Source organism: Pristis pectinata, chromosome 8 (genome assembly GCF_009764475.1).
Source record: "Pristis pectinata isolate sPriPec2 chromosome 8, sPriPec2.1.pri, whole genome shotgun sequence".
NCBI lineage: Eukaryota > Metazoa > Chordata > Chondrichthyes > Rhinopristiformes > Pristidae > Pristis > Pristis pectinata.
In genome coordinates this window covers 81,243,444-81,258,975 of record NC_067412.1, presented here as the reverse complement: position 1 = coordinate 81,258,975, position 15,532 = coordinate 81,243,444, and the positions used below count along the sequence as shown (strand labels likewise).

The 15,532-nt window shown below is 38.6% G+C and overlaps 1 protein-coding gene across 1 annotated transcript in view; it reads left to right on the top strand.

The window, feature by feature from the left end:
- LOC127573439 (SH2 domain-containing protein 1A-like) overlaps positions 1-14,937 on the top strand; it is a 34,522-nt gene extending 19,585 nt beyond the window's left edge. The window contains exons 3-5 of the mRNA XM_052021666.1: positions 4,058-4,121; positions 10,364-10,481; positions 11,675-14,937. Of these exons, the coding sequence (XP_051877626.1) occupies positions 4,058-4,121; positions 10,364-10,481; positions 11,675-11,721 (229 nt within the window). The 3' untranslated portion in view covers positions 11,722-14,937. The remainder of the gene's footprint in view (positions 1-4,057; positions 4,122-10,363; positions 10,482-11,674) is intronic.
- The last annotated feature ends 595 nt before the right edge of the window (positions 14,938-15,532 follow it).

Sequence of the window (15,532 nt, the reverse complement as noted above, 5' to 3'; positions counted from 1 at the left end):
GTGCCTCAGAATGGTCTGCATTTGTATTTTGTGGGCTGGATCATCTGTACCATCATAAGGCATCATATTTTAGAAGCATCCAAGCATTTGATTTGACAGTCAACAGTTTAATGTGTATTCTGTTTCTGCCTTCAACCTTTTTAAAGTGCAGAGGAGCATTGAATACTTATTTGTGATAAACTGGAATTTTAATATCAGTAACGGCCTCAATCTTTCTAGGAGACAGTGAACTTGATTTATCATAAAATTTACACTCCAAAATGCTGTAAAATACATCAAACAGAGTTAAAATATGTCCCACAGAGGGTAACCCCCAAAGTTTCCCACGACAAAATATATTTCGTGTTTTCAGTACCCACGCTCACTCTCAGAAACATCTGAAGCTGAAATTGCAAAAATACGCTTTTCTATTCTTTAATTTTTTTTCTGCAATAGGATTAATAAACCAATAGATATGACAATAGGTTAAATTGCCGTTTATCACCCACTAAGATTTACGTGGAGTACGAGGGTTATATGGAAGCTTTGTAAAACACAGGCAGGCCACAGCTTCCAGTTCGGGTTACCAGATGGAGGATGTGGAGATCTTGGTTATAGCACAGAAAACATTTACTGGAATAGTTCTGCAGATGAAGGATTTGTAGTGCAAAGGTTAGAGTGAATGAGCTGAGATCCTCCTTGGAGCAAGGGCGTTTGAATGGAGATTTGATAGATATGTTTGAGATTGTGACTGGTTTAGAGAGGATGAATAACGACAAGTCATTTCCAGTACCAGTTGTTTCAAGAGTCAGGGGGCAATAATTAAAAGTGATGGTAAAACTTATTTTCTGCAGAGCGATAATGATCTGTAACTCACTCTTTATTTGGGTGGTGGATATAAAGACTGTCAGGGCTGTCAAAAGGGAAATGGACAGTCACTTGAGGGAAAATGATTTGCAAGACAATAGGGAAAAACTGGGGGAAATGGGACTGAATAGCTGTATAAGGAGCCAATGCAATCCTTCTGAGCTGGATGCTCTCCTGTGCTGAAACTATTTTATGATTCTGTAAATGTTTTCAGATGCAAAGGTTTAAGTACTCAAGAAGAAAAAAATATGAAAACTATACCTTATGCTCTATAAAGTAAACAATCCTAGTAATCTGTGGAATAAAAAATTGTTGTCCAGAAATTTGATGATTTGAAAATATGAAAATGGATATTTCCCAGAGTGGAATGAGATTACGCTGGTTTCCGGGTCAAATTGCACTACTCTGGAAATTTGAAAGGCATTTTTTGGTTTCAAAGTGTTATTGGTTGAACTGCAACGTAGATGCAAAAAACAGAGGAATTAGTCATGGAAGCCTTCAACCTTGGTGGCATATTCTTATGAATCTCTTGTCAGCAATCACTTTACAGGGTTGCATATGAAATAGCCACAGTCTACTAATCCACGCTCTTGAAATACTTTATCTTGTACACTCTTAACATTGTCAGCCCTCAAACCACTGGAAGAGCAAAAACACTGAGGTGAAGGAGATTGGGTGGGTACGGAAAACTCTAATGTTCAAACTGAGAGAAATGAGTAGATGCAGTAAAACTGAGTTAAAGAAACTTGACAAAAGATTGGAGGGAAAGAAGTTATGACAATAATTAATGATGGGTGGCAGAAGAAGACTGAGCTGAAGAGTCATAAATAGAAGAGCAAGTGCTGGTACTATGAAGCCATAAAGAAGGATGCAGGTTTACTGGGAATAATGTATAGGCAGATATCAAGCTACAGATATTGAAAAGCATGAAGTACAATCTGCATCCAAGAAGAGTCAGATTTTGGAATCTATGCAGTGAATTTCATTAAGATAAAGCAAGTGAAAGAACCAATGGGCTTTTGCATAGTTTGTGAAAAATAAATAATTTATTGCTCACCAGAATTTTATTATGCGATTGGTTAGAAAATTACGAAAGATTGTAGTGATTTCATAAGCTGAACAGATTTTTTTTATCTCTAATTATACAGATGTGTGGTAGATTATTACTTTTATTATATAACTGATATCTTGCTGGGCCACTTTTGAGGGATTTAGTTAACTACTTACAAAAGAACATAAGAAATAGTTGTAGGAGTAGGTGATATAACTCCTCCAGGCTTTTACCCCTTTCAGTAAGATCATGGCTATTCCTTGATTTCATTTCTACTTTACACCTGATCCCTATCTCTCCAGATACCTATTGAGCTGAAATTTTTAACCAATCTTTTACTGATATGGGATAGAGAATTTTCTGGCAGGATTTTTGCTTTTAACAGATTGCAACACTGCCAAGTGTCATGCCTAAAATTCACCTCTAGACCCGACACAAACTAGAGGAACAGCACCTCATATTCTGCCTGAGTAGCTGACAATGTGATGGCATGAACATTGAATTCTTCAATTTCAGGTAACCTGCTCTCCCTCTGTCCCTTTATCTTTATTCCTGGTCTACCCACTTCCTCCTACTCACACCCACCCCCGCCCCCCGCCCCCCCTATCACCCAGTTTCTTTCCCCTCCTCCACCCACCCCATCCTGCTCATCACCAACATTTTCCTCTTACTGGGTCCCCTCCCCCCGCTGTCCCCATCTGCCCACCCTACCTCCCTTATTTGGTTCCATGCTCCACCTTCCTTTCTTAACAGACTCCATCATCTGCAGCCTTTTGTTGTCTCCACCTGCCACCTCCCAGCCTCCACTGCTATTTTCACCCTTGCCTCCTCCATCTGCCAATCACTTTTCCTCACCTGCATCCACTTATCACCTGCCAGCTCTTGACCCATACCTTCCCCTCACCTATTTCAGTCCACATGAAGGGTCTTGACCCAAAACATCGACTGTCGATTTCCCTCCACAGACGCTGCCTGACTTGCTGACTTCCTCCAGCAGTTTGGACTACTTTGTTCTTTGAGGTCTAGGTCATGATTATTCACACGCTTCTAGTTTGGACCATTGCAGGCCTTTGCTTTTGATTTGTGCAACCTCTCTGTTCACTGCTCACGGCTGCATAAAAGAGGTCACCCAGGTGCCATACTCAAGCACAGAAGACTTAATCCACTTGTCCTTCAGCTCACTGGTGCAGGCAGTGTTGGCACAGGAATTTTATAGAACTGTAAGGTTCCCCAAAGTGCAGGCATTCATAGACTGCACTTATGTAGTATTCAACCTCACAGAAACTTGCTGGCAATTCTTGCTCGGTGTGTCTGTGTCTTTGTGGCTCTCAGTTCAAAGAACACACCTCCTTGGGGTGCTGTTCTTTATTAGCCTGTTCAGGTCCCTCTGAGCGCCTAAGGAAAACTCTCCCAACCTCAGTGACTATTATTTAAGCAGTGGCTGTCCCACTACCTGGAAGAGTTCTGCTTGTATTGCAGTGTGGAGAAGGACACTTGGGATGGTATTGAGAACCTCAAGTCCATATAACGAATGCACACAGAAGCCCCGCATAGAAGAAGCACACTACCTCACAAACAACCCACCCAGTTGCCTGGTTAGGCATACTATGTAAAATTAGGCATATAATCAGGCATATAGGCTAAGTATACAATATGAAAATACCCCCACTCCATCTGTGGAAAAGTCTGTTGTTTCCTCATTGTTCTCATCAGTCACCTCAGAACCCACAAAACTTGGGTGAAAGCAAGCTATACTCGATCCTGAGAGATTGCCTAAGAAGATGTCCCTTTAAGGGCTGCTGCTGAGGTCACAGCTGTGAGGTTAGGTGGCCACATCTGTGAGACCCTGCAATAGATCAATAGAGTACCATGTTGAAGCTGGTACAGAGTGGTGTTACACAGTGTAACCTGGCATTGCTTTTCTGGAAACCTCACAACTGAAGATCACAGTGTTTCTGGGACTTTTAAAAACAGCGATAACACCATTAAAATTTAACAAATCTACGCCAAGCTTTTTTACCATAGAAGAAATTTGGTTCAATAAGAGAGTCACATGAAAACATAGGATAAAATGTGAAATTTAATGTGTACTAGCTGTTTCGATTTGTATTTAAATAACTGTAATTTATGGCCACTAAAACTGTGCTTTCATTTTGACAGGTGCTCCGGATTAGTTTATACATACCGTGTTTTCAAGACTTCGACAGATTCATGGACTGTTGAAGTAAGAGAAATTTATTTTTTAAATGAACTTTGACATCACTGTTTCCATTTATTTCAAAGCACTGGTCTCTCCCAAAGGCATTGTGTATGTACGCTTGGGTTTCAGGCTCTGAGCATGACAAGGTTTAAAGTGGTTAGTTGTGGTTTTGCAGAGAGGGACTGGCTAACCTTTGTGGGCTTTGGAACGGAATGAGGTTGCCCTCTGCAGACCTATTATTTCTTGTCTGAAGCTGGTTGCCTTGCTGGACTTGGCTGGCATCTATTTCGTGGGAGCAGCAAAGGCTAATGGTGACCTCACAGGGCGTTTAAAGTTATGAAGGGTTTTGATGGGTGAGTTGGGAAAGAACTTTTCCTCTGGCTGGGGAGACAATAATGAGGAGTTATCAATTCATAACTTTTACCAACAGGTGAGGAGAGATACCAGAAAAGATTTCTTCTCCTGAAGCTTTATGGGAAGAAGGAATGGTTTTGCTTAGTGTTGATATATTCTTTCTCTTTTGGGAAGAGTTGGTGAACATGCTGCAATTTTGCACCTTCATCTTTCCTGCTTTCCTCAAGTTTCTTTGGTTTAATGTCTTCTTTTTTTTAATAACCTTGTTTAAATTGACTGAGGTGATTTGTCATGTCACTTCTTGGCATCAATATTTATCAGTTTGTGCTTTACAAACACAATATAGTGCTTTTCTTTTTTCTGAGCCCATTAGAATGCCCATCCATCTCTCATTTTTCTGCTCACATGAAATGTTTGTACTTAAAACATCAATGGCCTGTTCTCCCCCCGGATGCTGGTTGACCTGTTGTGTTTCCAGCATCTTCAGAATTTATTTTGGATTGTCAACATCTAGTATTTTGCTTTTTTATGTTCATGGCTGGTATCCTTGATCAATGCACGAGCTTCAGAAATACATCACAAATTTTAACAAGGGTAAGACTGTGTAAAAATACAGAAGACACATTTCTATCTTTTCATCAAATGGAAATGGATCTGAAGTGGGTTCACCCATTATTATTTTTTCAAAGGTCCTACTGGCACGCAGATTTATGTTCTCTCTGGGGGGTGGGAATATGAGTTGATGCTGCCAATGGTTGAAACGCTATTGAATTTCAATCCTCTAGTTCTCTGACAACACCCCGCTGTAAAACCAAGCAAACTCTTATCCAGCCTTCTTAATATCTGCATTGTTGGATCAGTACCAGCTTCACATAACAGAATCACATTAGTGCAAGCTGTTATTGTTATTCCATTGCAAAGCCTTCTACTGTCACCCTCCCCAACCACCTATGTTCTTGGTAGCTCACTGGAGAACCTTATATGAACCAATAACTTACTTAAGGAGATAGATGCCATCTTATATACTTAAAATTGCCAAAATTCTATGCTAAGTGCTATCATTGGATCACTCAAATCTACATTTTCCAGTTTTCGGAATGTTCAATACTAACTGGGTTTAGGGAAATATACCAAAATATTTTATAAATTATTAACATCAAGCTCATTCTCGCCTGTTGCCTGGGATCACTGTCCATTGTCCTCTTCATCCATACTTCATTGGGCCAGATGAGGAGGACTAATTAAGCCAGCAAGGTACCGTATGCTCTCAGTGGCAACTAGGCATCAGGCAGCATCTACTCAGACTGCCAGAATGTTCTGTTAGCTTTTGCAGGAGACAATGCAAATGCTCATTTCCTGTCAAAACTTGTGAGGCTTTTACTTCACAGTTTAGAATCAGGATCAGAATAAAGTTTATTATCACTGACATATGACGTGAAATTTGTTGTTTTGTGGCAGCAGCACAGTGCAAGACATAAAAATCACAAAAAGTTCCCAAAATAAATATATAGTGCAAAAAGAGGAATAATGAGGTAATGTTCATGGGTTCAATGACCGTTCAGAAATCTGATGGTGGAGGGGAAGAAGCTGTTCATAAGACCTTGAGTGTGGGTCTTCAGGCTCCTGTAGATCCTTCCCGATGGTAGTAATGCAAAGAGGGCATGTCCCGGATGGTGAGGGTCCTTAATGATGGATGCCACCTTCTTGAGGCATCACCTCTTGAAGATGTCCTCGATGGCTGGGAGGGTTGTGCCTGTGATGGAGCCGGCTGAGTCTACAACCCTCTGCAGTCAGTTTATAGATAATCCTGATATTGACATTTAACATTTCTTAAACTTGTTATTAATAATTAGTAAAGACTATAAAAGTAAAGTTAATTGAAAAACATTAAAACATTTAAAATTGAATGAAATAAACTGAAGCAAAATAACTCGCAGAGAAACTTTCTTTTTTTCCCCAGCTGAGCATCTGCACTGATTGAATGGGGTATCTGAGTCTGCACCTTGTCTGCCTGGCGTGGTCCCACTGAAGTGGATTCCTCAGTGTAGTGCGCCAATATCTGTCATTCAGTACATCTTGCATGAATGCTAGCGAATTCTTCTCAGAATTGCTATCCCACCCAGCATGACTTGATCCAATAAAGATGAAATGAGCTCAGATGCAAGATTATAATTCATTAATATTAGCGTGCTGTATTTGGACCAAGACATCGGATCATTTTGATTTTCCCTGGTAATATACTGGAATGAAGAAGTAGTATTAAATTCTGATTGGTTTTGTAAAGATGGACTAAGATTCAGACCTTATCATCATTTGAAGTTTACCTTCAGCAACTTTGCAATTAATTACTGTGCCAAAACATATATCTGCTGGCTTAACTCTAATTCAAATTTATCTCAGTAATTCATGCCTTGATTTCACAGTTTCTCTTAATCAGTCCTATTTATCTTCTCATTATACTGCAGCATATTTATATCCTGTAAGTAGATGGGGTAAAGGGCAGAATCATTTAACATGCTCTGGAGAGTAGAAGGACAGGTGGGATTTTCAACTCAATAAATAAGGATGCTAAATAATGAGTTGGTGGAAGTTATTGTCTGCTGAGCTCTCATTGAAAATTGAATATAAAGCTGGCTAAAGCCTTATCATTGCAGTTTATAGAATTTTTCATGGGATTTGCATCACTTAAACAGGTTACGTTTCAACTGGTCTGTGCTGATATTTATGCTCCTCATGAAACTAATCTCCTCCCTTGTCTCAACTTCATCTTTCAATCTTTTCATCCTTTTAAAATATTCCCTGAAATACATACCCAGCTGTACCTTAGATGTACCCTTGCTTTTCAGCTCAATCATGCAGTAGTGAGTTTCACATTCTAACTGCCCCCTGGGTATATTTCTCCTGCTTTCCCTTTGCCTGAAACTTGTGGAATTCCCAGTACAAAGCGATATCCGCAAGCAAATGCTGCCGACTGGCACATTCTAAGATGCAAGAAGCTTGGTACAGCCATCGCAAAGGCTCCGTGGGGAAGAACCACGGTCTAGGATCCTGCCACTACTAGACACTGAAGGGATGGGTGCTGTGTAACAGCCTCTCAATCGCTTCACTGGTGCTTTGTTTAGTGAGGGAGGAAATGTAAATGGCATTGGCATATTGTAAGAGAATGTATTGAATTGATGCTACAATGAATGCAGTGAAAGCCATGTTTGGTTTGTAGTTACTGTATATATAGTATGAATTAAGTATATTTTTGAAATTAAAAAATATATATACAACTGACAATTTGTGACTTTAAACTGGATTTTCCTAACCTATCAGCTCCCTTCCAGATCTCCATCTGATCATACTTCAGCTGTTTCCTTCTGAGAGAAAAAAATTGTTTAGTCTTTTCTGTTAAGAATAACCTCATGGTTGTGGTGTAAATCTTTTTTTGCAGCTTCTCTATAGTTCCGTCATCTGACTGTGTAATGCTTGCCCACTCAAAGTTGTAATGTAACCTTCAATTAATCTGATCTCAGTCTCAAATGGTCATTTAACATAATAAAAACCTTGATGCAAACACTTAGAATCTTGTCATAACTTTTATAACAGCTCTGTTGCATGATCTTGCTTCATCTTGGTGTAGTTAGCATTGTTCTCCCTATTCATAGTTTAAAGCTGGTAAACTATTGAAATATTACTCTTAAGAACTTTCATTTGGTGTCTCTTCTAAAATCTAAATATAAAATAAGCTGTTCTAAATTTCTTCCTCTCTGCATTTTCACTAAGTATCATCATATCCCCCTTTTGGAGTATTAAATCATGGAATCCTTTATTTCCTTATTCCTGCAGCTTCAGTCAAAGCTCCACTTGGCACTTCATCAGTACATTTCTGCAGCTCCTTTCCCATCATTATTATCTTTTTATTCATCTTGGGTCATCACAATGTTGACATGACAGCATGAGAAATGATTGGCTCTTGTTTTTTTTGTGCATCATGATACAATGAACTAAGTCCATAACTGATAATTATGTGTAAACTGCAAGAAATCAGTCTTAAATTCTGACTGGTGTTCAAGGTGAAGCAAAAGCAGAAGTAAAAACAGGAAGAGGTCATAGAGTTAGACATACTGCTGTAGTTAACCTTTCAGATTTAACTCTATTTCAGATAGATTAATGCGGTGTTTTCATTTCCTTATATCTTTATAAAAGAAATATGTTTGCTAACTGCTGAAACAATTTGTTCTTTCTTTGTTATAGTGGTCAACATATTCTTATTCTTGGATGTATCTGCACATAAACTTCCATTTGCTGCTATTTCTATATTCATTGTTCTGTTTGTCCGAAAACTTTTGTAACTTTTCCGATTGTATTATATAGAACATTATAGCACAGTACAGGCCCTTCGGCCCACGATGTTGGGCCAACATTCTATCCTGCCCTAATATCTATCTGACCCTTCCCTCCCACATAGCCCTCCATTTCTCTATCATTCATGTGGCTATCCAAGAGTCTCTTAAATGTCCCTAATGTATCTGCCCCCAAAACCTCTGCCAGCAGTGCATTCCACACATCCACCACTCTCTTTGTAAAAAACTTAATCCCCCTTATACCTTCCTCCAATCACCTTATCCATTTTTGCCCTGGGAAAAAGTGTCTGACTGTCCACTGTATTGAAGAAGTTAATCATGCAAAAATATTCCACTTCCATTTTTCTTCTCGAAATCGGTGTCACTGTCTTCTTTCCTTCAGAAATAGTACCAAATCTTTTCTCATAATTAATGAATTTTGCAACCCTTTGGCTGGATTGCATGACCCATAGAGTAACTGTTGGCCCATACTTTCATTTCCAATGAAAAGCTGGCTGGACTGATGAAGTGGCTTGCTGAGCCTGCCATCTTCTGGTCACTGGCATGTTGCTGAAGCTGAGCTCCTGTTAAGTAGCTGGGAGCAGGGATTTCCTTGCTTTCAGTTGACCGCTGGCCGCCACCATTTAGTGGTCTGGCTCTGCTGTGGTTTTTCACCAGAATTGAAGAAAGTTATGTCATCAGCATGTGGAAGGGGCAGTCATAAGTCAAACCAGCGCAGTGTGCAGTCTGCCACAGGGTCAGCCCACCAATCTCATTTGGGGATTAGGGGGTTCATTGGCATTTCCAAATGGCACTGTTGTAACCATGACAACAAGGCGAATGGAGAGCGGGCACAAGGTCACAAGAACACAACACAAGAAGATAAGAAAATAGGAGGAGGGGTAGGCCATTTGGCTCCTCAAGCCTGCCCCTCCATTCAATATAATCACGGGTGATCTATGCTGGCCTCAAATGTCTTCTGTGCCAGTTCCCTATAACTCTTATGCTCATTTGAATGACTGGGCCTTTTGTTTCTACTATTTTTCACCATAGGCTTTTCTCAAAAAATTCTTTGATCTGAAAATCTGCTGCAGAATTATCAGTGGAGAGAGAGGGAGAAAAGATGTTGTGGAATTGCACGAGGCTGTAATAAATGTGAACAGTTACATGTTTCAGAGTGTGAATTATGAAATAAGTGTAATAATGGCCATCAGTAATGTTTGCCGCAATAACAGGTTTGACAATCAGAAAAGTTAGTAGTAAGCAAGAGATCACATCATATCTTTTTCACCCATAGGAATAATAGGGTTTTGGAATATGTAAGCAGGAAAGACTGTTGAAATGGATTGCTTCGTTCGTCTTAACTACCAGAACATTATGGGCAGCAGGCCAGGATTTTGTGAGACACGTGGCCGATAGGGAAGATTCCAGATGTCAGTACCAGCTTAAACAATGGCTTTTATTAATGTGGCATTTTTAGAGATGAGGCATTAAGCTGAGTCTAATCTGATATGAAGAGCTAGGCTTACTTCAGCATGTTAGCTTTTCCTGTTCTTCAGATTTCTTTTTTCTTTTTTTTCACAGACAGCACCTGGAGTCAATAGAAGATTGTTTCGTAAGGTGAAGAACTTAATTTCTGCCTACCAGAAGGAAGATCAAGGCTTAGCAGTACCCTTATTGTACCCAGTGTACAGGCAAAAAGGTATCAAATGTTCTTTACTGAACTGAAGCATGTGTGATTGGAAATAATACTCTTCTTATCCATTTTATTGCATGTTTGATGCAAATGTACCTTATGTTAACATTTTCCTATTTATTTTGTCGTGCTAACTAGGTTTCCTCAAACTATTGAAGTTTGAATGAATTTTAGAGTGTGATGTATTTTCAAAGCTGTAACAATTGTCTCTGTATGTATGATTAGGGCATTGAGGTCATGATCAGTTGGTCTTATGAAGAGCCAAGACCTGTCTTCTTATTACCCAACCAATCTCAAAATGCTTTGGAAACTGGCATTCAATGGTTAATAGACATCAAAGGCAAATAGGGATGATGTTCAATATCAGGAACAAGAAAGTTCTCCCTTCCCTCAAGCACGTCATGTAGATGCTACTGGACTCATCCCAAACTGTACACTGTATTGATTCTTTAGTGAGCTGCAAAACCTGGAACTTGCAGCAGACGGAGCCCTTTGCTTTTTCAGTTGTGGGCAGGAGTTCTTCTCTCTTCTGGGAAACAGGAAATTCTGGTGCCATATGTCTAGTGAGCTTCAACCCTGCTCACTTGTGTGCATAGAAACCTCTTAGTCCACCTCCTGAGTCCTGGGGTTCTGTCATCAAGATCTTACCTGATATGTAGAATTTCCACCTTAAACTGTCTCTTGCCATTTAAACTTGTTTATTTCATCAAGTATTTATTGCCTCGAATGTTTTTATCTAGGGTTCAGTGTTTTTTTGTCAAATGTTTCTTGGAGCCTGGTATGTTTTCTTATATTGCATTTGATCTATAAATGCAAATTGTTATTGTAATGGTAATTGACGATGTGAGTGTCAATGACACTGACACAGTGACACTGCTATGCTCCGTGTGATGGCCACTCTTTGCAGCTTGTAAAGCTGATGACATGGAATAGCAATCAAGAATGGAAACTTGAGCTGAGTTTAATCTCTTTCATGATCTGGCATAGGTACTGTTGGCAAATGCACAGTTAAGATAAGCATTGGCCAGATATTGCAAAACTTCTCTGTGAGAGCGCAGCTTTGAACTAGACTGAGCTTCAATGTTCAACACACAGAACTACTGGGCAGCTTATGGATGAGCTTCATAATAACTTAAGGATAACACAGCTTTGTCTGCTGAAATTGTTGTTTTAACAGAGAATTTCATTTGTTTCTGCAGGTACTGTAAAGGATGAAGATTATCAGATGATGCTCCCTTCTGAATGACGCCCAAGTTTTTAAATTATGAACCTGAATTTTGACTGAATTTGCCAGTAGAATTTTCCATCAAAGTCCATTGCAGCAGTCAACTTGGATACATTTTCATTGATCTTTGATTGTCATGACCACTATTCAACATTCTAAATATCACTTTTTTTGTTTCAGAGTGCCAAGTGCTTAACTTGTAACTAGTCCTTTCCAAAATAAGTTTGAAGCATATATTTTGTCCTCCATCAGTATACTTTATGAAAAAGAGAGCTTTTAATATTTCATTATTTATTTATCTTTTCTTTAAACTTGTTAGAGAAGGAATCTCTGTACATTCTATATTGTTCCAAGACAGCTACTGTGGGTCAGTAGTAAAAACAAAGATCAAGATTTTAAAAAAATTGCTTGACTTAGGTAATTTGAAAGAATTTTTTATAAAAACATAGTGCTGTGAAATTTGGAAATCTTGTCAAATATTCAGTAGGTGAGTTGGGATCTGTGGAGAAAGAAACAGGGTTAACATTTCATGTCAATTATCTTTCACTAGAACTGGCAACAGCTAGAGCTATGTAAGGGCAGAATGGAAGAATGCAGGAAAATGCACTGGGATCATTATTGACAAATAACCTATATCCTGGTGCAAGCTGCACACAAAATTAACAGAAATGAGCGGTTCCGTTTATTCCCTGAGATCATCAACAAAATGCTCAGTTTGCAACACAGTGCTGCATTCAGGAGGTCATCAATGCTCCTTACACCTGGAAAGTGAATTTTGTCACCTTTCCTTTTCTAGAAAGCAGCAGGCTGTAAGAACACATGGCTGTGGATCTACCAACAGAGCAGAGTGCATTCTGTTGAAGGAATCAATCAGCATAGGTGTCCTTCTGCAAAATCAGTCAGCATAGACCAGCAAAACCGATATGAAGACTGAAAATAGACTAACTTGTAACTCACTCAACCCAATTCTCCCAAATCAAATATACACATGCAAATAATTGATAATCTCTTTGAATTTTGCAACTGTGTCTAGGTCTGCTGAAGGCGAGGGGAGTAGGGTTTAAGGATTGATAGCGTGGTGTGGGAGAGTCATATCATCTGCTATTTTGGGACAGCTAATCCAGTGGCACGTGTGACATGCCCATGAATCAGTGTGCATTGAACTTTGGGTTCTCTGTGTGGGTTGAATGCATATTGTCATCTACAATATTGAGACCCTATTTTGACGCAATGGTGCCAAATCAGCATCGCCCACTAATTAATGTACATGCAGGCAATGACATGTGCTGCTGGACTGGCCATCAAAAATAGCAGATGACTCTCACCACAAATGTGTGTCGGTACATTGCTCAGTAAATTGGAAGCACATTGGTTTCTGCACTGTAATGCCCAACAAATCGGAGTTATGAAGCTGCTTTTGTAGTAAATCAGTTTTAAGTTACAGGGAAGTAGAGAAAGAACAAAACTGAAGCTCAATTGTGGAGCAGAAGGCAGGAGAGATTAACTGATAAAAAGAATCAAGGTGCTGAGCAAAGGACTTGTTCTTACCTCTCCGCCCCCTCTTCCTCCTTCTTAAAACTTAAAACTTGTTACAGAGTGGAAATTGGTCTCTGGCTAAATGTGTTAGAAACAGGATATAGCTGCGGATGCCAAGGAACCGGTATTACAGAAGTTGAGCAAGATTTGAGATTTGAGATTAAATTTCTACCTTGTTTTTTAAAAAAGATCCAGTTCTGATCAATCATCAGTTACTTGAAATGCTACCCCTGTTCCATTTCTGCTACTGACCTTCTGAGTGTAACATTTCCTACTTTATATGAAAATACATTGTTACAGGGTGATTATAGTCTTACTCTTTGTGAATAGTTGTACTCAAGAGTGAAAACAAATTTTCACTGAATATATGGCGTCCTTGAATTTATTCAAAGGTGTTTTGATTTCTCTGTGTCCAGGATTCTAATGACATTCGTCTAAGGTTAGTTCAACTCCTTTACTGCCTAGACTTAGTGAAGAATCAACATCTCTAAATAACTTTGTGTGGGTACAAATGTCCAACTGTATGAAATGTTCCTGATCTCATCAAGTGTCACATCACACGAACAGGACATGAGTTAGTTTTCTTTGACCTTTAGGGGATCCTTATATGGTCACACAGTTATTTAATTGTATACATAGATGACAAATTAACGCTGCATTATGAGCTATAGCAACCCACCAATATCAACCTTCCAGTTTTCCACAATGATATTGCCTTGAATTTCATTGAGAAAAAAAAATATTTATTGTATCTTATAACCAAAAACAAATCAGTAGTCAAAGAGTTACTTTAGGTACTTATAACTAGGTATCTTGTCAATTGCCATGTAATGAGTTCTGAGATATGATAATATATAGTAGGAAGCTGACACTTGGGATATCTGCCGCATTGAAACCTTTAAGAAAATTAGTTTCTGTGAAACACACAATAAATTTCCTGATTTTGTCTTAATTAATTCTATAATTTTCCTTGTATAAAACTTGAGTGATCAAGCAATAATCATGTTCTCTTCAACTTTTCTTTCTTATTAGTGACTGCTTTTAGTCCAAAATGTCAGGTTTGATGATATATAATTTTTATTTTGATTAATGCATCAAATTACTTGGTTAGACACCGGAGGTTTGGCACTGTTTTGCTTTTGTACATTTCATCTGCAGCAGGCCAATTATTGTTCCACATGCTTCTAAAATATGTTTAAAAAATAACTTGGTAATGTTAAAAAAAACACGCAAGGGGAATTGATATTGTTTTCATGTGATGATTATTTTGGATTTCTACTTTGGATTTTCCTTCATTATCTCCTCAAGGCACTCTTGGAGTCCAGTTCTATGGATGCCAGCAGCCACTCAAATAACATTTTGACACATTTCTGCAGATTTTTAACTATTTAGATTGACATAAGTGTGATCAATCATTCTTATGTCCAGCAGCTACTGGTTAATTCTGACTGAGAAGCCTGGCTGGTTTATTGGCTTCCTTCCCCAGCGTTGGAATGTTCAGAGCAATTTTAACAGGCTAATCTCTGCCCTCATTGAGACCAGTGAACAAAAAACACAGCCTGAAACTTTCTGCCTTACTGGGTTTGCCTTTATTCGCTGGGCTACCTTGGTCTTTTGGACTTGAACAATAGCTTGTAGCATCGTTATGTGACTTTCATTGTTAAAATCAGTAAGGAAATACATTCCATAGGACAGGTTAGAAATGTTTATTTTAATATCATGGATTTCATTAAGTAATGAATGATAACTATTTTTGGATTGCTCTATATAAAAACAAATAAAAATATTTTCAATCCAAACTGCTGCTGTGTTTTTTTTAACATCATTACACACATTTTTCCAATAAGCAAAAAGCAAAAACTGCAATTGCTGGAAATCTAATATAAAAATGGAAAATACTGGAGAGCTCAGCAGGTCAAGCAGCATGTTTGCAGAGAGAAACAGAGTTAATGCTTCAGATGTTTCATCAGATGAAAGACTGCTGTCCTGAAGCAGTAACTCTGTTTCTTTTTCCACAGATGTTCTCTGACCTATTGGCTATCTCCAGCATTTTCTGCTTTTATTTGACTTTGTTTAAAATTGCATTCACTGTCAATTCAGTTTAGAGGGGCTTAAGCATCTTTGATATGTTCTGCTTAACAGATTTGCTTCAAGTTCCTTTGAGCTACATTTTAACATTATATTTGCTCATTTTTAACAGTATATGTCTTTGCTAAAATGGCAAAACAATAAATGCCTTGAAATTGGATTTCACTTATTTTCAGTGTGCTAAATGAGCATTATATTTTTTCCTTGT